Raw genomic sequence first — 15,328 nt, 5'->3', positions numbered from 1 at the left:
TACTTTAAAATCATTCCAACCTTTAGACAAAACAAAGCTGGAACAACTGGCTAGCTGATAGGTTAAGAAGTCATAAACAAATATGTAGTAATTAGTAACTGACTACTCCAGAATTTATATTTACAAGCAGCATAATACAGCCGTAAAGCAATTATTATTTCTTAATAAACCTGATGGGTTTGAGAGAAACTTCATAAATATCAAATATTAATTCTATACGACATTCAGCTACATCCTCTCTTACTAGATGGGTAACTAACTAAATAAGGAGTTTGCCGCCTCCTTCTTGGGGAGGACGAGGAGGGGTCAGGTATAACTTTGCAAATTTGTATTCTCTTTGGGTTAAAATAGTACAAGTGTGGCTAAACAAATTAGATTCTGTCACCTTACTGGCAGGTGGAAATAATATATTTAAGTGGCCCTTCAGTTTCTTTTTTACAAACTTGGGCACCGGGGGTAGCGATGCTAATCAGTCCTGACAAGATTAATCATTATCAGTAAAGAAATTAAAAATGACTAAGTAAAATCTGATAGGTGCATTTCATTAGAAGTTAGGACTCTCTAACCATCTTGCAGAGAAGTCTTTCTCTCCTGGAAGCAGAGTTGCCTGGAATGTATATATTCCTGGTTAGACAATTAACTCCTCCTGTGTCTTTAATATATTTTAAGAAAGAAAATAATGCTCAAAGAAACCAGACAGCATACTTCCCACTTGTGGGAAACCAAGAACCGAAGAATGCATGTGCACATTTTCCATAAGAGGAAGATTCTTATTGTACAGACTTCCTTAAGACCACAAAATGTCACCCAGTTTGTAATCTAACCTTGCAGCTAAGCAACACTAAGAACACATTCCCATGCAATCCCTCCCCAAGCAGAAGGTTTGACTAACAGGTTTGGAGGGAGAGTTTTCACTAAATTTTTTTCTTGAATCTTAAAAGGTAACTACTTCCCCAAAACCACAGGTGTTACAAGTCAGAAAGCAACAAAAAGCATTAAAGATTTTCCACTGTTTTTAAGCTCTTGAGGTTTTGGATACACGCCAGGAGACATGTTAAATCCTTAACTACTTATAAAAAAGCGTAATTTCTTTTCCTATTGTGCAGCTTAATTCAGAGCATACTTATGCCTGACCTTTTCTGCCTCTCAACCCGCTTCTCCTGCACAGCCTGTGATGTCTTTTACTACACTTAACTTGGCTACAGTCCTCAATCCACTCAGTTTTCCTTCTTGCTATCTATTTTTAGATTCTATCTCCTCCTCTTCCTGTGACAATGGCATTGAAGTTGAGCTCTGTCTTCACCTTTTTTTTTTGTGAGGAGATGAATGAGACTACTTAGTAGTAAAAAAAAAAAAAAAACAAACTTTGCCACAAGAATAATGTGTTTATACATTTTTATAAGAACAATACATAAATACATTAGGCTTCTGGTCACATTCAGGATTAAAGAGCAAGGTCCCCCAACACAACAGAAAGTGAACTACCCCATTTTAGTGAACAAAATTGTTAAGGGCTTATTAACTCCTATATGGTAAAGAAGCAGACTCAAAGGGAAAGAGCTTAATTAACGTAACAATTAACTCAAAGAAGAATTGAGACTTTCTAAAGTTACCCAGACCTAACTAACTATATGTAATTTATTATTTTTATAATACAGCTTAGTGTTTGAAAATTCATTGATTTCCATATTTGCTTGCAGTCTTCACTTACATTAGTAATGTATGGTTCAATTGCTTGTGCTGTCCTCTTCAGTAAAGCCTTTGCCAAATCATAGGCTTGCTTGTTTAAATTCTGGGAAAAAAAATAAAATAAAATTTAAGCACATATATTATCCTTAACAAAAATAATAACGAGAGTTTATATTTACCATACACTGCTAAACACATTAACAAAGAAATAGCCTCTTTTTTATTATTTTTTTTTTAAACACTTTCAGTAATAAAGGTAATACAGTCAGATCAAGACCAAGTCCAAACAAAGCTTTGAAAACTTCACTGGTGATGTTGAGAAAACTTTCCCCATAAATAAGTTTACTTTTCAGTTGCCCTTCTAAGCTTGAAACACAACAATGTCAGTTTCTGCATGTTACTGCTGTTCTTTATCAGCTTTGCCAAAAATCAGAAAAGCACTAGGAAGGAACTTTGAGGCATTTACGGTCAATACAGCCTCCAAACAGGACTGTGACATAAAGTACAATTCTGCCCTTGCATCAAGCAGCCATCTGTCAACCATCAGCACAGTCTCTCTACAGTGCCTCCCAGAGACGCTTGGTATTTTGGACTCAGATAGGAGAAAAAGAACTTCAATCCAAGACTGTGAAGAAAAACTATTTTTTTGATTTGTTAGGTTCTTGTTAAAACATTACAAGCCACGCCTTCCTACCCCTCTATTTCTTTAATTGGTTATTACTGTCATCATTTTCTTCCCATCCCAACACAAAGGGGATGCTACCTACTTTCTCCAATTTTTACACTACGTTTTCCAAAAATTGTCAGAACAAAATGCAACCCAGCCCTTGACACTCCAGACCTCACTGGCACACAAAGTACTCAATACTCAAAAATACATATAATCATTTAATCGCTAAAGAAGTTTCTGTAAAAATACAATTCTTCCCATCTCATATTCAATTTAAAAGAAAACAGTTTTAAAGGGTAGTTTCATTATGTACCTCATCTATAAGCAAGAACATACACATTTTTTTAGCATACACACCCATGCATACACACAGAACTACGCATTTACATTGCCTGTATATGCTTAGCCTGTGTAGCTATCTGAATGAGTTTTTATTTTATTTATTTATTTTTTACAAAGATGGATTATTTCACATCTGTAATTCCAGAAACTGTATAGAAGTATAGGGTTGTAGACAGCAGTGGGAACAGATTAACATTTTGTGTTAATATAAAACAAAAGAAGCCTTTGACTTGCCTATTGACGGAATTAAGTGTCTGAAGTCAAGACTGTGAAGTCCAAGTCTGAAGTATCTATTTCACTCAGAGCCACTACAGAACATGAATAAAAATCCCAGTTCTGGGGAGATACTCAAATGCTTCCAGAAAACGCTAAATAGTAAGAAATTACCAAAGCCCAGCCTGCAGTGAATCCTACCTGCTTCTAAAAAGCCATATGTGAATATAAATTAGGAAGAAAAATATTAGCTTTTGTAGAAACAAATCAACTACAGGAAAACTGACACGTAGCTATCACAGCACATTAGGAACAGGAGAGATATGAAATTAAAGTTCAGAAGCAGTTCACCAGTTACCCTCCACTATGAAAATGTATTTTGCTTGCTTAATATTTATTTTTCTACGAAGCTGACTGCCATCATCACAGCTGAGAAACAGGTCGTAGTATTTTCAAGGTCAGCTAAATTGTAACAAAAGGAAAGGCAAAATTTATTGTCAAAGTTACTGCAATTCAAGCTATTAGCTACTTTGAGACATGATATAAAAAATGTCCTAAAATGACTGATCAGCACTCTGGGAACAAGTTCCTTCATTTTACCAAGACCAGCTTTGAAATGAGACATCTCAGGCTTACGAACATCAGAAATGAAGAGCTTTATTTCAATCTTTCCCCCAATTTAAGACCACTTTTGAGCATTTATTTTCCCCTGAAGAAAAATAAATCGCTGTGTCTTAACTTTCAACCTCAATTTTTCCCTTCTGTTACCTAAACAAGATGTCAAAGACTGCCAATGGTTGGTTCTTGCAAAATTGTGGAGCTGTTCCATGTCCCAGAAAAGGGGAGGTTCTGCATTCTACTTTGTCCTTTATGCTAATATTTTTTAAAAAGTTTCCACCTGTAGCATTTGTTTTCTGTTATTTTGCCAGAATTGTGACTGTTCAGGAAATAAAGTGCATAAATAGCCACAGCAAGAACTGTACGCTGTTGGCAGGTACTGCTCTGATCCTTCTTGACTTCCACATTTCACCTCCACTAAAACCAAGGAACCAGCCTCCACCTGGGCCAGCATGAGCTCTACATCCCGAGTGAGATATAATTTCCATGTAAAGCAAGCCCAAAGAGCAGACCTTGTGCAGCAGTTCCAACAGGCAGACCTGCTTTGATTCACACAAATTACATTTTCAGCTTGTATCTTTCACACAGCAGATGATAGTGGAAAAAAAAGCTGTCATAATTCATCTACACAACTACTACCAACTAAAATTTTAAAAATTAAGCACAATTCTTGCACATAGCCTTAGGAAAAGGAGCCTAAACGAACAAAGATCTTTTATAATTAAACCGCTAAATATCAGGCAGAAGATCTCCCAACACCATAATGTTTGCCGAGATATATGCCTGAAGTAGTGATTTCCAACCCTGAGTAAATTACTCAGGCTTCATTCTATATAAAAAAAAGCTGAAAAGAAAAAAAAAAGTCCAGATCCCAAAAGGCTAAAGAAGGTAACTACTTTCTTCCCATGGCTCATGAACTTCATTTAATTCTGCTGGCCCTCAATTGTCCAGAAGCTGTAATTTTTCAAGAAAACGTCAAAGAATTCTTAAAAACACATCAGAAAGTTTTCTCTTCCTTTTTCCAATCCCAGGATACAGACAAAAGCAGGAAAAAGCAGTATTGTCTGAGTTTACAGGAAAACGTGAGCAATCCAGGCAAAAACCAAAAAGATTCAAAGAACTTTACAAACCATTAAAACCTATATTTTGAACTATTGGGTTAATGGAATAGCCATAAACATTCTTTAAAGTTCGTATGAAAGAGGAATGTTATAAGGTAAGAGCTAACTTAACATATTCTTTTTTTTTTTTTTTTTAAACCTAAAATTTATACAGATATCCTCTGACCTACCTTTCTCCACATTCAGGAAAAAAGTTATATGCACTTCAAGATCTTTTAAGGATTTAAGAAAGCCTTCACTGATGGGGATAATCAACTTGATCAGGATGCCTCTAAGAGCACGGAAGCATGCAGTGGGGATAAGCTTTCAAGAGTCCCAAAATGGGTAGAAATGAAGCCACCACTTGACTCAATTGGCTTTTTAAGCTTAGAAAGCCTTCAGCAATAACCTTCAGAAGACAAACCACCTTCATCAACCATAAGATCTCTCTTTTGTCGGAACTCCTACTGTGATTTCTGCGTACATATTGCTAACACCAGTATCTTCCAGAAACGTAAAAACCTAAGTTTTGGGGATCGATGGGTGATGCTCTCCAGGATGCTCTGCCACAGAGCCAAAAGAACAGTGGTGTGGGTACACTGGGGTTGGCAGTGTGGAAATACACACTGCCTATTATTTTTTTCCCCAATTACTTTTTCCACTTGCCCCATAATGTCCAATTTAACAACTCAAAGCAATTATTAGTGAAATAATCTGTACTTCAAAAGCAGAAACCAAATGCATGTCCCTCATTTTTCCTCAAAAAAGACTTGCTAGCACCAATCCAGTCCTTAATCTTGTAACTGTAGGACTAAAATCAAAGCGTCAAAACTGCATATCTAGAGCCAATATTCCTAAAAAAAAAAAAAAAATACATTTTACACATCATTTTCTCAGAATTAGAGAAGAGCCTTCAATTTGATTCTTCTTATCAAGGGCACAGCAGTAGAATTGGCATCCAAGAGCACCTCACAAAGCAGCTTTAAGAGATTCTCTGGTTCTTCTGAGAGAGAGAGGGAGGGAAAACAGGTTTTTAGGGATGGCTGACAATGCAGAGAAAGCTGAGCTGAAGTGTTGCCAAGATAGATAACACTAATTATTAAGCAAGTTTCTAATAGAGCCCGTTAGGAATTTAATTGTCAATATCACTTTCCTAAGAAGATAAGCATGTAAATCATGTGGGATTCCCTGTAGCACTCCTGAGGCTGAAAAAGGAACACACTGGCAAACTCTCAAGGAAATAAAGCACAATTTGCCTGCTAACGAACTGCACAAACACAAAAAAGTGTTTGCACACGCTCCCATAAAGGCTTTATAAGCTGAAAAGACAACTCAAAGAGAAAGGAAAACTATTAATTTTTCCTGCATTTCTATATTGACTACCTCTCCCTTCGCTCTGGTCTTTTTCTGGGCTTAGTTCACTAAATCTAAATTTCATTCCCTCTTCATATAATCCTATCATAGGAATTTCAGTGGAGTTCATAGAAAGGAACAAGAGAGCCAAACCACAAAAGCAAGAAAATGATTAAACAGCAAAGGAATTCAGAGCTGGGCACATGGTCCAACAAATTATGTTTGTTGTTTTATTTTATTATCCAGTCTCCGCTGTGCTATTCAAGAGAGCCTCACGTACCTGTTTTGTGGTATTACCATCAGCCACTTTCATTCAGATTTACATCAATGCAGCTTTTATTGACCAAGTGTGATGGTTTACTAACCCAAGGGAGCTAGAATGTCTTAGACTAAATCAGTGATTACTATTATTATTATGGCAGGCAGACATTTGATAGCACACCAGATTCTTGCTGTGCTCCTTATGCCTGAGTTTTTGCAGTCACCCTGCTAGCACCGTTGCTTATTAGACTTACTACACAGAACTACGGACCAGATCTGGCACTTCTTTTAGGAAAAACACTGATCTTGATTTTTAAGAAGAAACAGCACTGAAAGAACCTTTAGTAAATTGCTCATTTAATTACTGTAACTCTTAAAAAGATATTCATATAATTTTAGTATCAAAACCCAGCCACTGGACCTTAGCATCCAGGGTGCAAAACTAGGAGAGCTGTTTGAAACTTCCATTCCCAATACACACTTATGAACTGCTCCTTTGATAAGTTACACAATTAAGCTCCTCAAGTCTTCAACCTACCGTTATCCAATATAACTGTTTATACACCAGAAGTCATACTAGCTGTATCATTGTTTTCCAGAACACTGTTTTCATTCAGTTCACTCCACAGTCCCTCATGTGTACAGTCTTCTTTCTGGCTGTATGCAAAATACATGCTTTGCCTGTGTCATCTGCTGTGACTATTGTCTCATATACAACGTCTCACCTGATCATTTGCAAATCCGAGTTAATAACAAATCTATGCTTCTTTCCCTCCATCAAAAATATTCCTTTGGTTCCCAGGGAATCCAGCTAGATAAGGATTCACTACTTACCATTACATCAACACTTGCCATCATGTCATTTTTGGTCAGTCTGGTTTTGGATTTTCCTTTCCTATAGCCCATACAGCCTAGCAGCTAGATCAGCCAAATCATAGTTCTTTCCTACAGTGGACCTGAAACTTAATCTCCTTGTGGTTTTATGCTTAATGGAAACAAGTGGAAAAATTCTCATTCTGAATTCAATACATGCTCCCAATGCGACATTATCCATCTAACCGCTGTCTGTAGATGCCATGTAAGCTCCAAAATGTTACATTAACATTATATGAAGATATGAAGATGAAACAAAAATCTTAGAAGCTTCTTTCCACTTATGTGAAGAAGGTTGAAAAAAATAAAACAATTAAAAATGCTCAGAACACAGACCAAAGTTACAAAGCTACTGCAGTTAAAAAGCAACCTATAAACTCGTATCCTATCCAAAGAGTCAAAGTTTTAATCAGAGGCAAAAGAAAACAAAACCCCAAATTCCTAATCCTAATAAATGTCCCCAGTCAATAACTTTAAATCCATTATAAAGCAATTTTGTTTCCGTGCCACAGCCAAACTAAAAGGATACAAATTACTCAATTTAAAATCAGTTTATTAAGCCTGAATCAAAAAAAAAAACAAAACACAGTACATCTGAATCAAGTTCAACACAGGTCACACAACAAAACAAAGAACAAGTGCTTAACTGAGAATACACAAACTGATGTATTCTGCATACTCTTGTTTTTTTTTCTTGTATTCCAAGGCTTTACTTTGTAAACCTAAATTCTAGCTACACAATTTTCAATCTGGTCCCAGCTTAAAAGTAGTAAACCCCTAAAAGACAGAGCTAAAACTTTTCCAATTAAAATAAAATAAGGAGATTAGCCTATACTAAACATTTTGCCTTTCATTGTCAGTAGAAAAATAAGTAACATGTTGTTTATTTATTGAAACTGATGGGCTGCGGTAAGGCACAATGCATTGTGCTACTTGCTACATTTTTCAGAGAGCAAAAACCCCCCAGTTAACATCCAGTCACATTATAGCTTCTAAAAAGCATTAAAAAGTCTTTTTCCTTAAAAAGTCCCTTTCACCCCCTCCCATCCCCCCCCCCCCCCCCCAAAAAAAAAGCTCTTTTGGACATGCACCACTGTCCAAAATCCAGCTAAGTACACTTTTCCTAGATAATTCCCATAACCTGGGCTCTTCAGTCACCGCTGTTTCTGAACGTAGTTTGTTCTAGGCCTACATCAAAATCACGTTGACATGCTTCCAACAACATCAAGTCAACATTTATAACTTTCTCCCTTCTGCTTAGGGCAGCACAATATTTTGAACTGTTGATACAGCATTACACTAATTAAAATTTTTTCAAAGACTTTTTTTTAAATTTCAAAGACACTTTTCAAATGTATGTCTTTTATATAAACATCTGCCAGTATTGGCCATGTATCAAAAAACTGTAAATTCATATAACATTAAAGCTTTAAAATGACTTTGCTGATACTTTGATTTATGCCAAGTGAATCAAAGCAATAAAATGATACTGAATTTTACAGCCATTTAAACTGATTTGTTTGCTAAAAAAATCCAATTGAGAGGAACACATTTGCTAGTTATTCTCTCAATGGAATCTAAATATCTGAAGATATACATATACATAATAAATCTTAATCAACACAAGTTAAACCACTGTTAAGTCTTACCTTATGTGCAGGCACTAGATTAACCAACACTGTATCCAAAAGTTCCTGTGACACCGTATCTCCCTCACAAATGATAGAGCTCATGAGATCAACCATGTGCATGTGTACTTTTTGGTTATGACCATTGCTGAAATTAAAATCAAGAATCCTTAGTGTACCATTTGCATAAAACAGAAGATTCCAATCAGAGTATCTCTTCAAGGTAATACCAAAAAAAAACAAACAAAACAAACAAACAAGGAAGAACAATAATAATCAAATTACAAGATTCCATAAGCAGTTAAACTACTTAGGTTTCTGTCCTGCACACACCACTTCTCAAAATGTTCTCAAATCTCACACCCTCTCTGTTTACTACTATATTAAAAGAAAATATTAAAAGAGAAAACGGATTGTATCTGGCCCTACAGTAAAAACAAAAATGGAATATTAGGAAGTCCTTCCCCTTTACTTAACACCTTTGAGTTCACATATGGAGGAGCACTTTGACCAGTGCTGGGCTTCCCAGTACAGAAGAAACATGGATGTACTGGAGTCAGTCGAGCAAAGAGCCACAAAAATGATTACAGGACTGGAGCAGCATTCATAGAAGGAGAGGATGAGAGCTGGCTTGCTTGTTTCTTGTTTTAAAGCCTCAAGAAGAGAGGGTTTGGGAAGAACTTAACATATTTAAATACCTAATGTTGGCATACAGGACAAAAACTCAGACTCTTCTCAGTGGTGCCCAGTGACAGAACAAGAGGCAATGGGCACAAGTTGCAATGCAGATAATAACATTTAAACATAAGTGTTTTGTTTTTTTTTTTCCTGCCAGGGTGACTGAACATTACAACAGATTGCCCCAAAAGGCCATAGGTTCTCCATCCATGAAGACATTCAAACCCTAACTGGCTACCCTCCTGGGCAGCCTGCTCCAGCTGTCCCTACTTTGAGAAGGGAGTGATGGACTAGATGGCCTCCAGTGGCACTTTCTGGTACCCACTGGCCTTTGTCCCATATTTTTATACAAAGAATCCTCCAATTCTTAGAACTGTACATTGTACCATTCACCTTCAATTTCAAGAACATGGTAAAATAAATGCACTAAAAGACAATCAAAGTAAATTTAATTGGAAAAACAGACAATTTGCAGTGTATCTTGTTAAATTAAAAAAGACATAACTGACGGTCTGTTACATTTATACTGCTACTTTTAGTTAAACTGAATTAAGACAGTATCAAAATTAAGCTTGTTAATGCTGAAAGTTACCCAATAGACAGAATATCTAAGTGAGAAACAACTCACCCAAACCATGCAATAAAATAATTGTGGTGACAGTACTTACTTTATTACTGAAAACAGTGTTCTGTACAGTTGTGTAAAAATCTCATTGCTGTCTTCTAATTCAAAGCATATGTTATAAGACTTCACCCAAGCAATGTTCTAAGTTGAACGGGAAAAACATAAATGTAGTTAATAAAAGATTAAGTTTAAAAATCACATTTAAGATTTATCATGAGATAAGTTATCAAGCTTACCTCGAGTAAATAAAAATATCGATTGAACTGGGGGCTTTTTGTATCTTCTAAACCCTTAAGTTGCCTTGTTATGAACATAAATATATCCTGAAAAGAAAAGGTGACATTTAATCAATTGCAATGAAAAGTTATAATAATTACCTGTTTAAATCACTGATATTATTCAACAGTATAAAATATGCAGTAATGTCATACACCATTTCACTGTCAAAAAAAAACCAACAAGATCTACAAAATATCTCAGAGTACATCAAGGAGTAATCTTAAAATGCTTCACCTCTTTATAAAGTGTTGAGGAAGCGCCCTTTTTCAGAGGAAACAATTTTTTTTTTTAATGAAGAAAAATACTCAATTTGACAAAAAACCTGCAACTGGCTGACATGCTGCCAAAGTCACAATGTTATTCACAAGGACAACGAATTTTACATTTTTTACTTTATGCTACAACAGGTTTGGACTGGAGAGAAGAGGTAAAAAGCAGAAACCAACTGCAGCTTTCCTGAGAGTATTATTAATAGGCTTATACTACAGCATTTTATGCATGTCTCAATAACCATGCTACTGACAGACCACATCTCTTGCAAAAGACAGGCAAAAACAATAAACCAAGTTTTTCCTGCTTTCCATATAAATTTTCAGCACCACAAGACTTCTTTTTCTAAAGTCTCACACAAAACAATTTAAGCAGGTTAGAAGGAACATGAATGGAAACACACAAGAAGGTGACTTTCTAAAATGCTTTTTACATTCAAACAATGAATAGCTGGAAATACCTAATTACTGTATTAAATCAAAAAAGATTGAGAAGTATCATCATCATTCAGAGACAGCATTCTCAACCTCAAGTGTATCCATAACAATTTATCTAATAACCTAGGTGCAAATAAATTCCAAAGTGTATAAAGTTGTCAAAACAAACAGACAAAAGCCATACAGCTAGCCCTGAAAAGTTTCCTTAGAAGAAAGGAATTGTAATGTAACTTTCACATTAAGATACACATATGTACATGGAAAGCTTATGAGCCTCTTCATCCCCCGTCCCCAAAAGCTTTTCTATGATGTTTTCAAATGACCATTCCACCTTGCCCCTTGTTCCCCCACGAATGATGAGATGGACAAAAGATGAGAACATGGTTCCTTCTTTCTAAGGCTATGACAACAAACTTCCAGCTTTACTCTATAAGTATTTGCTCTTCTAGGTAACAACAAGAATTAGATTACATGTGACACTGTCATATCTTGGTTAAAAAAAAAAAAAACTCCAGCAAGCACATGGGTCAAAGATACAGCTACATTAATCTTTGAGTTCAAATAAGATTGGACCTTTGAAGTGTTAAGTAGGGATGTTCAGAAGGCTGTGCATTTGGTTCACGCTTCAGATCAGCTAAAAAGCACATGAACTGGACTCTTTGGTTGAAATTAAACCAGAAGATGCAGTTCAAAGGACACGCCTAATGGACTCCAACCACTAAAAAGAATTCAGAGACACCACTCTGAAGAACATCCCCTTAAAAAGTAGAGTTTGCCCCATTAGCAGGCCAGTAGCCCACCTGAAAGGAGTTCCTTTAGCTGAAGAACTGGTAGGCCACAAGGTGCTGTGAATCACAGAATCACAGAATTTCTAGGTTGGAAGAGACCTCAAGATCATCGAGTCCAACCTCTGACCTAACACTAACAGTCCCCACTAAACCATATCCCTAAGCTCTACATCTAAATGTCTTTTGAAGACTTCCAGGGATGGTGACTCCACCACCTCCCTGGGCAGCCTGTTCCAATGCCTCACAACCCTTTCAGTAAAGAAGTTCTTCCTAACATCTAACCTAAACCTCCCCTGGCGCAACTTTAGCCCATTCCCCCTCGTCCTGTCACCAGGCACGTGGGAGAACAGGCCAACCCCCACCTCTCTACAGCCTCCTTTAAGGTATCTGTAGAGAGCGATAAGGTCGCCCCTGAGCCTCCTCTTCTCCAGGCTGAACAAGCCCAGCTCCCTCAGCCGCTCCTCGTAGGACTTGTTCTCCAGGCCCCTCACCAGCTTCGTCGCCCTTCTTTGGACCCGCTCAAGCACCTCGATGTCCTTCTTGTAGCGAGGGGCCCAAAACTGAACACAGTACTCGAGGTGCGGCCTCACCAGAGCCGAGTACAGGGGGACAATCACCTCCCTACCCCTGCTGGTCACGCTGTTTCTGATACAAGCCAGGATGCCGTTGGCCTTCTTGGCCACCTGAGCACACTGCTGGCTCATATTCAGCCGACTCTCAGCCATCACTCCCAGGTCCTTCTCTGCCTGGCAGCTCTCCAACCACTCATCTCCCAGCCTGTAGCTCTGCTTGGGGTTATTGCGCCCCAGGTGCAGGACCCGGCACTTGGCCTTGTTGAACCTCATGCAGTTGACCTCAGCCCATCGGTGCAGCCTATCAGCAGTCATCCAAGACTGAATCTCAGCCAAGATTAAGATTCAAATAAACACGAAAACGAGCATCTGGGAGAATGACCCATGCCAAACATAAGAACTACTTCATTTTATAGAGCTCATGCTCTAAGTATAATGGCTCTTTTTGAAAATGCTTCTTGTACAGATGAACCTGGATCACTGCAAGAATGGACTGTGTTCATTTAACATTTTTAATCCTGCAGCTTGGTATGCAACATTTATTTACTGAACATAATTCAAAGAACCTATTGAGATCAAAATTAGTTTTCCTAATAAAGTACACATTGTATTGCACATGAATACATATATTAATAAATAGCATACATGGGCAATGTCTAATAGCTGAATGCTTTGCAAATAATAATGGCAGAGTGTGAAAAGTTCATAATGCTTTCCTTTTTTTCTGTTTTAAAGGAAGCAAGACAGAGATTAAATTGAGAAGTATCTGCTGAATTTGAGTATCTAGCGTTGTATGACCCAAAGTTTTTTCTTTGTCTGAGCATACCAAATATATCATCTGAACACACATTTATAAACGTAAAACACAAGATAAATTAACTTTGGCTGTACTTAAGAAATTGCAACACTTCCACAGCTTTGACAATATGGCTTCACATCAGACTCCATAAAGCAAGCATACATTAAAACCCAAACTCTAAAACCACAAGTGCTTATGCTTCAACTTTAGGAAGAACATCAGATGTTTTCTGTGGATTGTTGTCTTGATACCAATTAACCACATAATGGCTTCAGTGTGTATCACAGCCATAGCTTTCACCACAAAACACATTCAGATACTTCAAGTTCTGCTACTATATACACCCTCAAACATCTCAATTTCAGCTGAGTCAAGAATACCATCCACAGGCTTTTTTTTCCCCAGGCTGAGGACTTCACAGAATCACAGAACTGTAGGGGTTGGAAGGGACCCCAAGAGATCATCATGTCCAACCCCCCTGCCAAAGCAGGTTCCTTAAAGCAGGCTGCCCAGGTAGGCATCCAGACGGGCCTTGAATATCTCCAGAGAAGGAGACTCCACAACCTCCCTGGGCAGCCTGTCCCACTGCTCCGTCACCCTCACCATGAAGAAGTTCCTTCACATGTTGGGTGTGGAACTTCCTGGGCTCCATCTTGTGGCCATTACCCCTTGTCCTGTCCCCACAAACCACTGAAAAGAGGTTGCCCAAATCCCTCTGTCTCCCACACCTCAGGTATTTATACACATTGATGGGATCCCCTTTCAGTCTTCAGTCTCTCAGCCTTTCCTCATAGGGAAGATGCTCCAGGCCCCGTATCATCTTTGTGGCCCTCCACTGGACCCTTTCCAAGAGATCCCTGTCTTTTTTGTACTGGGGAGCCCAGAACTGGACACAGTACTCCAAGTGACTTAAGTTAAAAGTTCTCACATTCCAGAAGAGCAGTCCTGCTCCAGGTCTGCTTTTACCCCAGTTATGGCATTTTCCATCCCTGTTGTCAAAAATCTTTCAGTTCTCAGTGAGGTATTTACAATTTATACTGAGGATACACATAAGAGGAGAACCCCAAATTCTGATCCCTTCTCCCTGTGTAAATTACACATTGTTCAAGTAACAGAGATGGTGCAAAGTAAGAGTAAATGCTTAAGATTGCTGGTTTTCCCCTCTCAAGAAATAAACCTTTTCACCATTTTTTTTTCCCCATCTTCAACTTGAATGCTATAAATACCACAGGAGATTCTTAAAGCTGCATTATGGATATAATATAAATAGCAGGTAGAAATAGGACCAAGATACGACCCAAGAGGAACTATTCTTCCTTCTACCTCTTTGTCTTAAATTGGATGGAATCTTCAACATTTCTATCAAAGCTTGTCCTGCAATCACAAAAGCTATGTTCAGCAGAAACTGGTTTGCAAGTCTCTCAACAGCCCTTGGCAAAGGTCTATTGTTTATCCTGTTTTTATTTCTCAGAAAGTGTTTGGAAATCTGCATCGAGAGACCGAATTCAGAGATCTGCACAGATTTCAGAACTCAATGATGACAGAGGAAGTTCATAGTCTCTCCAGAGCTCTAAGTACTAGTAGAATTCTTACTAAGTAGAAGATCAGTAATGTAAACCTTCCAATGTTTTATATATATATATATATATATATATTATATATATAAAATAAAATGTAAAACTCCCACCTCAAGAAAAAAATAAGCCTAACAAGTGAAGGAAAACACACTCAAAACTGTATTGGAAGTCACAAAGCCTTAAAAACAGATTTAAACATAACCCAGTAGAGAAAGGAGATGGTGTGATCACTAAGTAAGGTAACTAGACTATGCGTAATCAGAACTGCAAGAATTTAGAAATAAGAAAATACAGCTAGCAAATCCCCAAGTCTCTCTCCAGTATGTTAGGTAACAAAGCATGAACTACAGTTACAACTGCAGTGTTCATTCTACTTATGAAGCACGTTCAGCATATTCAGCAGACCAAAACCTGAGTCATTTCTCCCACTCCCCTGACACCAAAACCATCTTTTTATCCTACTATGGGGGGGAACGAGGGTGTGTGTGTGTACTACACTCTTAAGTCAAGGAGACAAAAAAAAAAAAGCAAGTTTTTCAGTGTTATTCTTCTCTGC

The 15,328-nt window shown here is 37.6% G+C and overlaps 1 protein-coding gene across 3 annotated transcripts in view; it reads right to left on the bottom strand.

The window, feature by feature from the left end:
• PDS5B (PDS5 cohesin associated factor B) overlaps positions 1 to 15,328 on the bottom strand; it is a 108,684-nt gene that overhangs the window by 66,867 nt on the left and 26,489 nt on the right. For all 3 annotated transcript variants that reach the window (XM_068672927.1, XM_068672932.1, XM_068672931.1), the window contains exons 4-7: positions 10,287 to 10,373; positions 10,094 to 10,191; positions 8,769 to 8,895; positions 1,712 to 1,792 (exon numbers count right to left, since the gene is read on the bottom strand). In XM_068672927.1, coding sequence (XP_068529028.1) covers positions 1,712 to 1,792; positions 8,769 to 8,895; positions 10,094 to 10,191; positions 10,287 to 10,373 — 393 coding nt within the window. The remainder of the gene's footprint in view (positions 1 to 1,711; positions 1,793 to 8,768; positions 8,896 to 10,093; positions 10,192 to 10,286; positions 10,374 to 15,328) is intronic.

This window comes from Anas acuta, chromosome 1, assembly GCF_963932015.1.
Source record: "Anas acuta chromosome 1, bAnaAcu1.1, whole genome shotgun sequence".
In the NCBI taxonomy this organism is placed as follows: Eukaryota; Metazoa; Chordata; class Aves; order Anseriformes; family Anatidae; genus Anas; species Anas acuta.
This window is presented reverse-complemented; position numbering and strand designations above follow the sequence as displayed.